Source organism: Bos grunniens, chromosome 14 (assembly GCF_055505025.1).
Source record: "Bos grunniens cultivar Pamir isolate PY7600 chromosome 14, Bosgru_T2T1.0, whole genome shotgun sequence".
NCBI lineage: Eukaryota > Metazoa > Chordata > Mammalia > Artiodactyla > Bovidae > Bos > Bos grunniens.
Window position 1 is genome coordinate 51928134 of NC_141178.1, and position 15008 is coordinate 51943141.

Genomic DNA, 15008 nt, shown 5'->3' on the forward strand with positions numbered 1-15008 from the left:
AACTCTTCAGGCCTTTATTCATCAAAATGGAATGTGTTTCCATTAGGAATTCTACTCAAAGAGTGACTCTGCATACTGAGAAAATTATGTAGCAGTCATCTTTCCTTAACCTAAAGATAAAATACAAATGTGGAAAAGTTCACAGCATTTCATGTCCCCTCCCCTCCCCCAGCAAGACCACCTGGAGACATGGCTGAACCAAGAGGAGGTACTGTGGACCCCCAGTGGGCTCAATATTAAGAGTCTGTACAATAACTTCGAGGTTCTTCTCTGATTAGCTGTGTTTTCTCATTTGCATTTGTGGGCTGGAGAACAACTGGAAAGTCCATATCTAAAAATAAACAAAGAAAACCAATAAGCACCCTCGTAGCATGTTATGTTTCCTTTAACGGGGGCAAGTGGTAGATATTTTTGTTGAAGTGATGATTGGCAAGCCAATTCAATTCCTAAAATATTGAGGATCCTACCTTTTAAAGGCCTTCAAAAGGGAGGATTTATAGTCTTTATTCTTCACTTAAGTTCTTTCAGTTATAAAATTTTAAAACCAAAGCACTAAAGGCAACTTTCACCCCAAGGCAATTTTCTAAAACCAATAAACTTAAGCTTTAGTTATCATTTTGTGGGTATGAGGACAGGGCTACCACCCATGTCATATAGACTACCTGTTAAGTCTACATGAAAAGTACCTCCTAGAGTTGTGCAGTGGACAATTGCAAATATGGCCCTGGTTGGGAGAGAGGTCAAAACCCAGAGCTTGCTTAGGTGAGGAGTCTTATAGAAGTTGTCCACAAAAGTAAAAGTGAAGTGTTACTTGCTCAGTTGTGTCTGACTCTGCGACCTCATGGACTGTAGCTCACCAGGCTTCTCTGTCCATGGGAATTTCCAGGCAAGAATACAGGAGTGGGTTGCCATTTCCTACTCCAGGGGATCTTTCCAACCCAGGGATAAAATCTAGGTCTCTTGCATTGGCAAGTGGATTCTTTACTTTCTGGGCCAACAGAGAAGCCACAAGTCCACAAAAAGCTAGTACCCTGGATGATTATGTGGTGTCTAAAGCACCATACTCCTAAATCTACAAGGAAATGTGCTGGTCTTGAGTTTTTGTGAAGCAGGGAAGAGCCTTTTTAAAAATGTTTATTGGCAAGTCAGTGAGCAGACAATTTGGCAGACCAAATTTATAATACCTATGTGTTCCAAGAAACTTCAGGCTGAAAATTTAGTTTAAAATGGTCCAGTGCAAAAGCACTGAGCAGAAGTGGATGACCCCAACCTTCAACCCAAGCCTTAAAGAATCCCCAGCAAATTGCAAGAAATAAACTCATAGTTAAAACAGGTAGGAGAGATAAGGAGAAAGAGGAGAGAGACTGAGAGAAGGGGGTGAGAGTGAGTGGAAGTTAAAAATAGAAACAGTGAAGACTGGGTAAGAGCCAGTAGAAACAACAAAAGGCTTAATCAGACCCCGAAAGGCTTCAAATCCTGCACTGACACTTCAAACTCATACAGTGTTGTATGTCAAGTAAACATCTCAATAAGATTGAGATTTAAAAAGGAAAATGATCAAACACGATTTAAAATAAGAGTTACCTCTGAAGAGGGAACAGCAAGCAAAGAACTTAAAGGTAATGGCAATAATCAGGTCGTAATATTTGCTTGTATATGCTGGATAAGTAGAAACAATAACAGATAAAATAAGTGAATTACCCCCCAAATCTCTACCAGTAACTAACAGAGTTGGGGCTTGAAATGGAACTGTGTAATTCAAAGCCCTTTCCTGTCTTAGCCACTAACAGTGTACTGTTCTCGAGATAGCTGGCATAAAGGCTGATGATCAACTTTCCTGTTTCCCCACACTTGTGAATATTGATGCTTTGTGGTATCCTCTGCTCCTTGCCTCATGAGTGAATTTGCAGGAAACAAAGAACCTTCTCCTTTTCTGAAGAAAGGGTGTTTAGCTTCTTTCTGTAGTCAACTCTTGGTATACCCCTCTCCTCTACTACAGATATTTTTTAATTGAAGTGAGATTCACATAACATAAAACAAACCATTTTAATGTGAACAAGTTAGTACATTCATAATACACTAAATATATAATTCACTGCTTCTATCTAGTTGCAAAACAGTTCCCCAAAGGAAGCCCAGTACATATTAGGCAGTTGTTACCTGTTCCTCCTCCCCTCCTCTCCCCCACCCCCCAACCCAGGCCCTGGCAACCACCAATATGCTTTCTGCCTCCATGAGTTTACCAGTCTGGATATTTCATGTAGATGGGGTTATACTGTATTTGTCCTTTTGCGTCTGGCTTCTTTCACTTAGCATAATGTTTCCAGGTTCTTTCACCCTATAGTATTTTTCAGTACTTCATTCCTTTTTAAGGTTGAATAATATTTCACCTCCAGGTTCGATCCCTGGTTTGGGACGATCCCCTGGAAAAGGGAATGACTACCCACTCCAGTATTCTTGCCTGGAGAATTCCATGGACAAAGGAGCCTGGTGGTGTTCAAAGAGTACAGTTCATGGGGTCATAAAGAGTCGGACATGACTGAGCGACTGATACCATCTTTTTGCTTTTCTTCCCCAGAACCTTCTGGGTTTTCTCTCAACTCCCTCTCCCCTCTTCCTAGTTAAATCCTACGGCTCTTGCTCTTGTCTAGCAAACTTTCCGGGATTCCAGCTGTTTTCTGCTTTTCACATTTTGCTTTGATGGTATGAGCCCTTGTCTGGATGTAGCCCAGTTTGGGATTATTTGCAAATATGATCTCTGCATAACTTCTACTTCATTCTATTTCTTGATAAAAACTATGCAATAGAACAGCCTAATAAGACTATCCCCGTCTTGCCCAGCATCTACAGCTCCATTTACCCTCTTGTCCATAGGATAAAGAGAGATTGTGCTGTGCCAGTTATCAAGATTCCTCCCTTCTGGGACTTCCCTGGTGATCCAGTAGCTAAGAATCCACCTTCCATTGCAGGGGATGCGGGAAACTAGGATCCCACATGCCTGGCGGCAACTAAGCCTGTGTGCTGCAACTAGAAGACCCACAGCCAAATAAATAAAATTTTAAAATAAAATACTTAAAAAAAAAAAAAAAAGGATTCCTCTCTTCTAGGATTCTCCATCCCCATAATCTCCTACCCCTTAACTTCTCCTCCTCAAAGTTTTCAGCTTTAAGTGTCTCTCCCTCTGGGAAGCGGTCCTTACCTGCTTCCGGGTCAGGCCCCCTAGTGTTCACTGTCACAGCCCCCGTGCTTCTCCTCTGGCACACTTACTGTACCTCTAAGTTAACTAGCTTGTTGTGTGATTATTTCTTTACTGTTTGTCTTCCCATCTCCTCTGCTAGACGGTCAGGTCTAAGACCACAGGGACGGCATCTTTGCTCTAGCCCCTAGCAAAAAGTGCTCAATAATTGTTTGTGGTTGAAAGACTATCTTGATAAACCTGTCGAGTAAATTTGTTCACTGAACCTTAGCAGGCAAACTTTGAAAAAGCCTTGGGTCCACTTTGAACTGCTTCTAGGGCAGTATTCTGAGCTGACTCACTCGTCCTGCTCCCCAGGCCTGGGCCTCGGTGATGCTTACTTGATATTTTCATATAGAAAGTGAGGGGGGTTCAGGATGGGGAACACACGTACACCCATGGCAGATTCATGTTGATGTGTGGCAGAACCAATGCAATATTGTAAAGTAAAAAAAAAAATTAAAAATTAAAAAAAAAATGGCATAGTGTCAAAAATGACAACATAAAAAAAAAAAAAAAAGGAAAGTGGAACTGTCAGCTATTCAGTTGTATCCTACTCTTTGCAACCCTGTGGACAATAGTCAGCCAGGCTCCTCTGTTCATGGGATTCTCCAGGCAAGAACTGGAGTGGGTAGCTATTCCCTCTCCAGGGGATCTTCCTGACCCAGAGATGGAACCTGGGTCTTCCTCATTGCAGGCACAGTCTTTATCAGCAAAGGGCTTTGGACTAGTTACCACAGTTATTTTCCATAAATTATTTTTAGAAATCAGACCCTTTGGATTGGGGGATGGTTAGGAAGGGGATTGAGTGGGATTGGTGAAAAGAGGAAGGATGAATTTAATCTCTTCCTTGGTGCCCTTTCACTGGCCAGTAAAGTGCGATGAATGCTGAATAGTAATAAATGTCTCAATATCTTGGCTGAGGGTGAGTCTAATTACAAGCCATATGGCCTCTTCAGCTCAGTGACTGTGAATTTATTTGGGCTTCATCCAGGTGACTGGCAGGAGCAGCTAAGCAGTCAACAGATTTTTCTCTGCACTGACTCTCACGTTTTTAGATCCAAGGTCAGCACACTATAACATCTTCTCCCTTAAATACTGTATTCCCTTGCCTTCAAAGAAAAATAGGGAAATTATGACTCCACAAGGAAATTTTAGGGTTTTAATTCGTCGTTTGAGGACCAGTGCTTGGGAAAAAAAAAACAACAACGGAATTTATCTTTTGTATTTTCGGTTCTCTTTGCCAGGGTATTCAGTGAAGCTAGGTTTCCATTTATGCTCCTGTTTCTATACCTCCTTCCTCTTTTCTTTCCTTCCTTCCTTCCTATCTCTGTCTGTCTGTCTCTCTCTCTCTCTCTCTCTCTCTCACACACACACACATACACACAGGCCTAGGGAAAGGTGTTCTGTCTCAGGTAGTAGAATTTTGACTTCATTGTATCCTTCATCTAACAGAAGAGTATAGGGTCTAGATGAGCTTGTTTTACATATAGTGCTCGAAATTTCACAAAGTAGAACTTCTGATTTGTGATATTCATTACCTTTATCTTTCAAGCTTTAAATTTTCCAAGACAAAAGGGAGGGATGGGCAACCTGCCAAGATACTGTCTTCTCTTTGCTCCTAGTTGATTAATAAGAATAATAGAATTCCCCTGTGTTCCTAGAAACCCACTGGGATTTTATTTTTATTTTGAGAAAGAGATGGGCATAAGTCTACAAGTTCTAAAGTTTGCAGAGACTATTGAAGATGCCACTGTTTTGAACTTCCTTCCTTTATTTCTTAAGGGTAGAAGTTGGGTTACACCTTTTTGCATGGATGAAACAGACCCAATAACCCAAGTAAATCTGCAAATGCCACCCTGTACCACGACTCTTGACCAGAAACTGTGGGGTATGTTTTTGTGGTTTGTAGCAATTCTGTGTATAATTACTGCTAGCCATACTCGTGTAGAAGTGGCCTTAGAGATAACTTCTGTAACTCAACATCCCGATTTAATTGCTTAAGAGACTTGAAGATCCACACCAGACATGGTGTCACACTCTATGAATGTGTCCAGTGTGCTCTGATCCTGGAAGCACCGGGTGATGGAGGGGCAACAGGGTTTCAAATGTGTATTCAAACTTGGTCTGTAGAAAAATTCTTCCAAATTTTACATCTTATGTATGAAATAAGTTGGATAGGAGTTTTCTTAAATTTGATAACATCCCTAAAAAGTTAGACAACTTTATCAATAATGAGATGTAAAATTGAAATTTTTCTAATCTACCAATAATAAAAAACAAATTTTGAACAGACATGCTAGAGGAAAGACAATTATTTTTCTATTGCCCCTACAGTAAATGATGTTAATGAAATTGCTATTAAAGAAAGAGGCAATGAAAGAAGATGTACCCAGAAAGTATGGCAGGGAGTACTATAAAGATGTGCCAGGCAGTTAATTAAACTATTGCTATTTTTCAAAATTTGTGACATTTAAGATGTTTATGAGTTTTTAAGCCTTGCAATTTTTTGTAATTTCTTTTTTTCATGATAGATATTCGCTTTCAGATATAATTTTGTATTTGTAATTTTATGTTTTTTTTTTTTTTTCTCCAAAAGGACTGTACAGATTGTGTTATGTTTCTGGCCCTCAAAAACCTAGAATAATTGTGCATTAAAATACTTCAGAATAGGATAGAGCTTTTCCTTTTGGTTAAGGCTTATAGTAACACAGTCAAGTGGGTTCATGATTTACTTAGTCTGTAATCTGACCTTTGCAATGGAACTGGTAGCTCTGGAGTGTCAGAACTGAGGACAGTGAATGGCACATAAGTTCATCACCAACAACTCTGTAGGAAGGAAACGTGGGTGGCATTTGGCACTGAGTATGTGTTTCTGTTCCAGAAAGGAAATCTTCTACAGAGAAGGTCTGCTGAAATGACTGGGTGGAGCTTTTGTCTAATTTAAAAAGGAAAGACTCTGTGGCTCTTCAGAGAAGAGTGAAACACTGGATTTGTGACATCTAGATTTAATTCACCCAGTTTTGGTTTCCACGCTGTAAGGAGAGATAAGGACGACGCACGGGCTGACAGTGACGGTGCTCTCCTGTGTCACTGCTCCTTTCTGTTCTCTGCCTGTGATGGACTGGGTTGATGGATATTATAGGAGATCCCAGTGACCCCTGACATGACCTAATGTCAGTTTTCAGAACTTTTCAGTCACTCAGCTGTGTCCGAATCTTTGCAACCCCATGGACTGTAGCACGCCAGGCCTTCCTGACCATCACCAGCTCCCAGAGCTTACTCAAACTCATGTCCATTGAGTCGGTGATGCCATCCAACCATCTCATCCTCTGTCGTCCCCTTCTGTCTTCAGTTTTTTGCAGCATCAGGGTCTTTTCCAATGAGTCAGTTATTCACATCAGGTGGCCAAAGTATTGGAGTTTCAGCTTCAACATCAGTCCTTCCAATGAATATTCAGGACTAATTTCCTTTAGGATGGACTGGTTGGATCTCCTTGCAGTCCAAGGGACTCTCAAGAGTCTTTTCCATCACCACAGTTCAAAAGTATCAATTCTTCAGTGCTCAGCTTTCTTTATGGTCCAACTCTCACATCCACACACGACTATTGGAAAAACCATAGCTTTGACTATATGGACATTTGTTGGCAAAGTAATGTCTCTGCTTTTTAATATGCTGTCTAGATTGGTCATAGCTTTTCTTCCAAGGAGCAAGCATCTTTTAATTTCATGGCTGCAGTCACCATCTGCAGTGATTTTGGAGCCCAAAAAATGAAGTCTCTCACTGTTTCCATTGTTTCCCCACCTATTTGCCATAAAGTGATGGGACCAGATGCCATGATCTTAGTTTTCTGAATGTTGAGTTTTAAGTCAACTTTGTCACTCTGGTCTTTCACTTTCATCAAGAGGCTATTTAGTTCCTCTTTGCTTGCCATTAGGGTGGTGTCATCTGCATATCTGAGGTTATTGATATTTCTCCTGGCTTTCTTGATTCTAGCTTGTGCTTCTTCCAGCCCAGCATTTCACATGATCTACCCTGCATATAAGTTAAATAAGCAGCATGACAATATACAGCCTTGATGTACTCCTTTCCTGATTTGGAACCAGTCTGTTGTTCGGTGTCCAGTTCTAACTGTTGCTTCTAGACCTGTATACAGGTTTCTCAGGAGGCAGGTCAGGTGGTCTGGTATTCCCATCTCTTTCAGAATTTTCCACAGTTTGTTGTGATTCACACAGTCAAAGGCTTTGGCATAATCAATAAAACAGAAGTAGATGTTTTTCTGGAATTCTCTTGCTTTTTCAATGATCTAACACATATTGGCAATTTGATCTCTGGTTCCTCTGCCTTTTCTAAATCCAGCTTGAACATCTGGAAGTTCACGGTTCACGTATTGCTGAAACCTGGCTTGGAGAATTTTGAGCATTACTTTGCTAGCATGTGAGATGAGTACAATTGTGTGGTAGTTTGAGCATTCTTTGGCAGTGCCTTTCTTTGGGATTGGAATGAAAACTGACCTTTTCCAGTCCTGTGGCCACTGCTGAGTTTTCCAAATTTGCTGGCATATTGAGTGCAACACTTTCACAGCATCATCTTTCAGGATTTGCAATAGCTCAACTGGAATTCCATTACCTCTACTAGCTTTGTTCGTAGTGATGCTTTCTAAGGCCCACTTGACTTTACACTCAAGGATGTCTGACTCTAGAAGAGTGATCACACCATTGTAGTTATCTGGGTCATGAAGATCTTTTTTGTACAGTTCTTCTGTGTATTCTTGCCACCTCTTCTTAATATCTTCTGCTTCTGTTAGGTCCATACCATTTCTGTCCTTTATTGTGCCAATCTTTGCCTGAAACGTTCCTTTGGTATCTCTAATTTTCTTGAAGAAGACTCTAGTCCTTCTCATTCTATTGTTTTCCCCTATTTCTTTGCACTGATCACTGAAGAAGGCTTTCTTATCTCTCCTTGTTATTTTTTGGAACTCTGTGTTCAGATAGATATATCTTTCCTTTTCTCCTTTGCCTTTAGCTTCTCTTCTCAGCTATTTGTAAGGCCTCCTCAGACAACCATTTTGACTTTTTGCATTTCTTTTTCTTGGGGCTGATCTTGACCACTGCCTCCAGTAGAATGTCATGAACCTCTGTCCACAGTTCTTCAGGCATTCTGTCTGTCAGATCTAATCCCTTGAATCTATTTCTTACATCCACATTATAATCGTAAGGGATTTGATTTAGGTCATACCTGAATGGTCCAGTGGTTTTCCCTACTTTCTTCAATTTAAGTCTGAATTTTGCAATAAGGAGTTCATGATCTGAGCCACAGTCAGCTCCCAGTCTTATTTTTGCTGGCTGTATAGAACTTCTCAATCTTTGGCTACAAAGAATATAATCAATCTGATTTCAGTATTGACCATCTGGTAATGTCCATGTGTAGAGTCTTCTTTTGTTCTTGTTGTAAGAGGGTGTTTGCTATGCCCAAAGTATTCTCTTGACAAAACTCTGTTAGCCTTTGCCCCAATTCGTTTTGTACTCCAAGGCCAAATTTGTCTGTTACTCCAGGTATCTCTTGACTTCCTACTTTTGCATTCCAGTCCCCTATGATGAAAAGGACATCTCTTTTGGGTGTTAGTTCTAGAAGGTCTTGTAGACCTTCTAGAACCGTTCAACTTCAGCTTCTTCAGCATTAGTATATGGGGCATAGACTTGCATTACTCTGATAGTGAATGGTTTGCCTTGGAAATGAACAGAGATCATTCTGTCATTTTTGATACTGCATCCAAGTACTGCATTTCAGACTCTTTTGTTGACTATGATGGCTACTCCATTTCTTCTAAGGGATTCTTTCCCACAGTAGTAGGTATAATGGTCATCTGAGTTAAATTCACCCATTCCAGTCCATTTTAGTTCCCTGATTCCTAGAATGTCGATGTTCACTCTTGCCATCTCCTGTTTGACCACTTCCAATTTGCCTTGATTCATGGACCTGACATTCCAGGTTCCTATGCAACATTGTTCTTTACAGCATCAAAATTTACTTCCATCACTGGTCACATACACAACTGGGTGTTTTTGCTTTGGCTCCGTCTCTTCTTTCTTTCCGGAGTTATTTCTCCACTGTTCTCCAGTAGCATATTGGGCACCTACTGACCTGGGGGCTTCATCATTCAGTGTCCTATCTTTTTGCCTTTTCATACTGTTCATTGGGTTCTCAAGGCAAGGATATGGAAGTGGTTTGCCATTCCCTTCTCCAGTGGACCACATTTTGTCAGAACTCTCCACCATGACCCATCCATCTTGGGTGGCCCTACATGGCATGGCTTATAGTTTCTTTGAGTTAGGCAAGGCTGTGGTCCATTTGATCAGTTTGGTTAGTTTTCTATGATTATGGTTTTCATTCTGTTGGCCCTCTGATGGATAAGAGGCTTATGGAAACTTCCTCATGGGAGAGACTGACTGTGGGATAAACTGGGTCTTGTTCTGATGGGTGGGGTCATGCTCAGTAATTCTTTAATCCAATTTTCTGTTGATGGGCAGGGCTGAATGTCAATTTGAAAGTGAAAGGGAAGTCACTCAGTCGTGTCCGACTCTTTGGGACCCTGTGGACTGTAGCCCACCAGGCTCCTCTGTCCATGGGATTCTCCAGGCAAGGATACTGCAGTGGGTTGCCATCTCCCTCCAAAGAGAAGATGCGAAAAACACACTGGTCTCATCATCTTTACCCATGGAGGATCTTAGTTCCCTAACCAGGGATCAAACCTGTGTCCCATGGACTGGGGGCATGGAGTCTTAACCACTGGACTGGCAAGGAAGTGCACTGGGCCCATCATTCTTAAGCAAGTTATGCCAAAGTCCCTGGCTCTTTCCTGAAGAAGAGTTTACACATATATATTTCTGTTTCACCTACTCACAAGTAATATAGTTTGCTTGCTCTTTTTTGGTATGTATGCCCCATTAAATATGTGTCCTTTGTATCCCAAATTAAGCAAAAGAAAGTTGTGATTGTATTTGACCATGGGCCTACAATTTGGCTGCAGGGGCAGTAATAAAAAATGGTAGGAGCAAACCCCATCTGCCACATTGGCCACCTGCTGGTCCCCATAGGAAGGAGTCACAGCTGGCATAGACATCCCTTCTGATATCCCAACCCTGAAATGGTCTGAGACCAAGCCAGGTTCACATGACTCCTTTAAGCTGGAGTCGTCGCTCTGTCGCTCAATCACTCAGTCGTGTCCGACTCTTTGCAACCCCATAGACTGTAGCCTCCCACGCTCCTCCGTCCTTGGGATTTTCCAGGGAAGAGTACTGGAGTGGGTTGCCATTTCAGGGTGGGTAATAATTGGATATTACTTAGCATCATATTTGATAGGGAATTAAAAGTACCTCGAAACCTTTAAACAGTCTCTGCTCTGTCTCATGTCATGGAATTTATGCTTCATTGTCATCAAAAGAATCAGTCCACAGAAGTGCATCCTGCATCACTGTCTGAGTACTTGCTCAGTTGCTTCAGTCATGTTTGATTCTTTGCAACCCCATGGACCGTAGCCCACCAGGCTCTTCCGTCCATGGAATTCTCCAGGCAAGAATACTGGAGTGGGTTGCCATGCCCTTATCCAGGGATCACTGCCTGAATTATCAAGTAATTCTTTTATTTCCAGGCTTCTCTGTGACTTAGTGATAAAGCCTATTATCTAGAATAATGATCCATTCTGCAGGGGAAAATGACAGTGGCATTATGGCTGCAAGACAGAGAGGACAATGGCAGGTTTGCCTCCAGTTTGTTTAAACAAAGGCATTTCCCAGGGAGTATGGAGTATTCCTGATGTTGTGAATTCTATGAGATTTTACCTTTCTTTACATTTTTTTGTTCAGTGAGTGAACAAGGAATATCCCATGGCCATGCGTACACACTGATAAACACATGGAGGTAGTTTAGCAAACAGTCCCATTTGTAGGATGACATTCTTTATGCTGGCATGGTTCGAAGCTAGCTCTGAATGTGTGGCTATGAAGGAAGCCGAATTTCCAGGGAAGGCTACCGCCCACCAGTTTTACCCAAATGCATTTTCAAAGTAATCAAAAAGAAGAAAAGTCAAGGGTTGCTGACTTCTCTTGATGTTCGTTCCCTTCTATTTGAATAGAGATCCTAACATAAGAGAAGCGAAAAGCAAAGGAGAAAAGGAAAGATATAAACATCTGAATACAGAGTTCCAAAGAATAGCAAGAAGAGATAAGAAAGCCTTCATCAGCGATCAATGCAAAGAAATAGAGGAAAACAACAGAATGGGAAAGACTAGAGATCTCTTCAAGAAAATCAGAGATACCAAAGGAATATTTCATGCAAAGATGGGCTCAATAAAGGACAAAAATGGTATGGACCTAACAGAAGCAGAAGATGTTAAGAAGAGGTGGCAAGGATACACAGAAGAACTGTACAAAAAAGATCTTCACGACCCAGATAATCACGATGGTGTGATTGCTGACCTAGAGCCAGACATCCTGGAATGTGAAGTCAAGTGGGCCTTAGAAAGCATCACTACGAACAAAGCTAGTGGAGGTGATGGAATTCCAGTTGAGCTATTCCAAATCTTGAAAGATGATGCTGTGAAAGTGCTGCACTCAATATGCCAGCAAATTTGGAAAACTCAGCAGTGGCCACAGGACTGGAAAAGGTCAGTTTTCATTCCAATCCCAAAGAAAGGCACTGCCAAAGAATGTTCAAACTACTGCACAATTGCACTCATCTCACACGCTAGTAAAGTAATGCTCAAGATTCTCCAAGCCAGGCTTCAGCAATATGTGAACCGTGAACTTCCAGATGTTCAAGCTGGTTTTAGAAAAGGCAGAGGAACCAGAGATCAAATTGCCAACATCCACTGGATCATCGAAAAAGCAAGAGAGTTCCAGAAAAGCATCAATTTCTGCTTTATTGACTATGCTAAAGCCTTTGACTGTGTGGATCATAATAAACTGTGGAAGATTCTGAAAGAGATGGGAATACCAGACCACATGATCTGCTTCTTGAGAAATTTGTATGCAGGTCAGGAAGCAACAGTTAGAACTGGACATGGAACAACAGACTGGTTCCAAATAGGAAAAGGAGTTTGTCAAGGGTGTATATTGTCACCCTGTTTATTTAACTTATATGCAGAGTACATCATGAGAAACACTGGACTGGAAGAAACACAAGCTAGAATCAAGATTGCCGGGAGAAATATCAATAACCTCAGATATGCAGATGACACCACCCTTATGGCAGAAAGTGAAGAGGAACTCTTGATGAAAGTGAAAGTGGAGAGTGAAAAAGTTGACTTAAAGCTCAACATTCAGAAAACGAAGATCATGGCATCCGGTCCCATCTCTTCATGGGAAATAGATGGGGAAACAGTGGAAACAGTGTCAGACTTTATTTTTCTGGGCTCCAGAATCACTACAGATGGTGACTGCAGCCATGAAATTAAAAGACGCTTACTCCTTGGAAGGAAAGTTACAACCAACCTAGATAGCATATTCAAAAGCAGAGACATTACTTTGCCAACTAAGGTTCGTCTAGTCAAGGCTATGGTTTTTCCTGTGGTCATGTATGGATGTGAGAGTTGGACTGTGAAGAAGGCTGAGTGCTGAAGAATTGACACTTTTGAACTGTGGTGTTGGAGAAGACTCTTGAGAGTCCCTTGGACTGCAAGGAGATCCAACCAGTCCATTCTGAAGGAGATCAGCCCTGGGATTTCTTTGGAAGGAATGATGCTAAAGCTGAAACTCCAGTTCTTTGGCCACCTCATGCGAAGAGTTGACTCATTGGAAAAGACTCTGATGCTGGGAGGGATTGGGGGCAGGAGGAGAAGGGGACGACAGAGGATGAGATGGCTGGATGGCATCACTGACTCGATGGACGTGAGTCTCAGTGAACTCCGGGAATTGATGATGGACAGGGAGGCCTGGCGTGCTGCGATTCATGGGGTCACAAAGAGTCGGACACGACTGAGTGACTGATCTGATCTGATCTGAACATAATAGGGCTTCCCTGATGGCTCAGCAGTAAAGAATCTGCCTGTGACACAGGAGATATGGGTTTGACCCCTGGGTCAGGAAGATACCTTGGAGGAGGGCATGGCAACCTGCTCCAGTGTTCCTGCTTGGAGAATCCCATGGACAGAGGAGCCTGGTGGCCTATAGTCCAAGCCAGACACAACTGAGCACAGCATGAACCTAAACTAACAGAGTGAAGTGCTTTTCCTGGGATAAATATCTACTTTAGCGGTCCTACCCCTGGGATTCCCACCCAACCTCCCTGGATCCATGGTTCACTCTCTCATAATGTGACTATGAACCTTTGCTCTGTGATCAGCATATCTCATGGCTTCTTTCAGTGTCCGTTTTTGGTTTTTTTCTGTGACTGGTAAAGATAAATTCCTCTTATCTTCCTTAAAACAAGTACCAAAGGAAAAAGTCTGTGGGATTCTTCCCCCGGTTTGGTTGTTGCATCTCTCTCACTTTGGCAATAACCATCACCATGGGACTTGGTGCTTGGCCAGGCACATGAAGGGACACCCACTACTCTATTCTCATCTCACTCCACCTTTTGCTATGTCTGTCTTGATCTGCTCCTCAAGATCCTCTGGAGACACGTAGAAGTCCTCTTCTGGCATCGATGACTTAGTCCAGCAGTGTCCACAGCAGCAGTTGCAACAACAGCACAGACAGCAGCAAAAATAGCAGCCGGTCAAGAGGCCAATGATGACAAACAGAGTCTAGAGGAAAGAGAGGCAAAGCAAAACAGGGGTGAGGGATACAGGGGTGTAGGAGATCCCAGAAATCAAGTGTTCTGCCCATGTACCTCCAAAGACCTGGAGGCATCACAGTTTTCATCCCACAAACTACATAGTCACCCTCATTCCTTATTCCATGGAGGACTATCTTTTCTGTTTCCTTGGAAACAAATTTCTCATAAAGTTTTGCCTAACGAGCCAGGAACAAGTGACTTGCAGTCAAAGTCATGATGTATGACATTTTCTTCTTTATTCTTAAGTCACAGCGATCATTATTAAGAGCAGAGCAAACAAAACAAACCAGAAAACATACCCTCTACAGGTCAGACAAGCTGACCACAGGCACTGAGCCACTCTCACCAAAGAAGAGCCATGGATAGCCAGCCCTGCCACCACCTTATTCTCTCGGTCACCAAGTCCTGCAGTCTCTCTCCTCGGGACCTTTGTCTTGCGCCACCCCACCCTCCCCCACCCCTATCATCTGTATCCTGAGTGGTTGGGCTTTAGAACGGAGCCCCTTATCCTGAAAGGCTACCCACTCAAGTATTCTGGCCTGGAGGATTCCATGGGGTTGCAAAAAGTCGGAAACAACTGAGCGACTTTCTCTTTCCCTTTCCCTTATCTGCTCTGGACACTTCAGTAGCCTCAAAACTGACCTACCTGTGGCCACTCTTGCCTCTAACCCAGCCTACACATCACTGCTGGAGTTTTCTGATGTGCGTGTTCTCGTGAACCCATGCAGCAACTCTTCTTGCCTTTTAGAAGAAGCTGGAGCTCCTTATTAGTGGTCGTCTGGCCTCTCCCAGTGCCTCCCCTGCACCAGCATGGCTCCCCTCCTGCCGTATTTGCCATAGCTCTGCTCTCCCTGTGGACTCATCTGCCTGGACATCCCCTGCCCCACTCCCTAGTCATCTTAACAGATACCCACTCCGTGTGTAAGTTTATCTCAGCGATTCTCTCTGTCATCTTTCCGGAAAGCCCACCTCCCCCAGAACAATTCCCCCTGGAGAA

The 15008-nt window shown here is 42.5% G+C and overlaps 1 protein-coding gene across 1 annotated transcript in view; it reads right to left on the bottom strand.

The window, feature by feature from the left end:
- DNAJC5B (DnaJ heat shock protein family (Hsp40) member C5 beta) overlaps positions 1-15008 on the bottom strand; it is a 60084-nt gene continuing 45076 nt past the window's right edge. The window contains exons 4-5 of the mRNA XM_086336785.1: positions 13808-13979; positions 1-331 (exon numbers count right to left, since the gene is read on the bottom strand). Of these exons, the coding sequence (XP_086192911.1) occupies positions 237-331; positions 13808-13979 (267 nt within the window). The 3' untranslated portion in view covers positions 1-236. The remainder of the gene's footprint in view (positions 332-13807; positions 13980-15008) is intronic.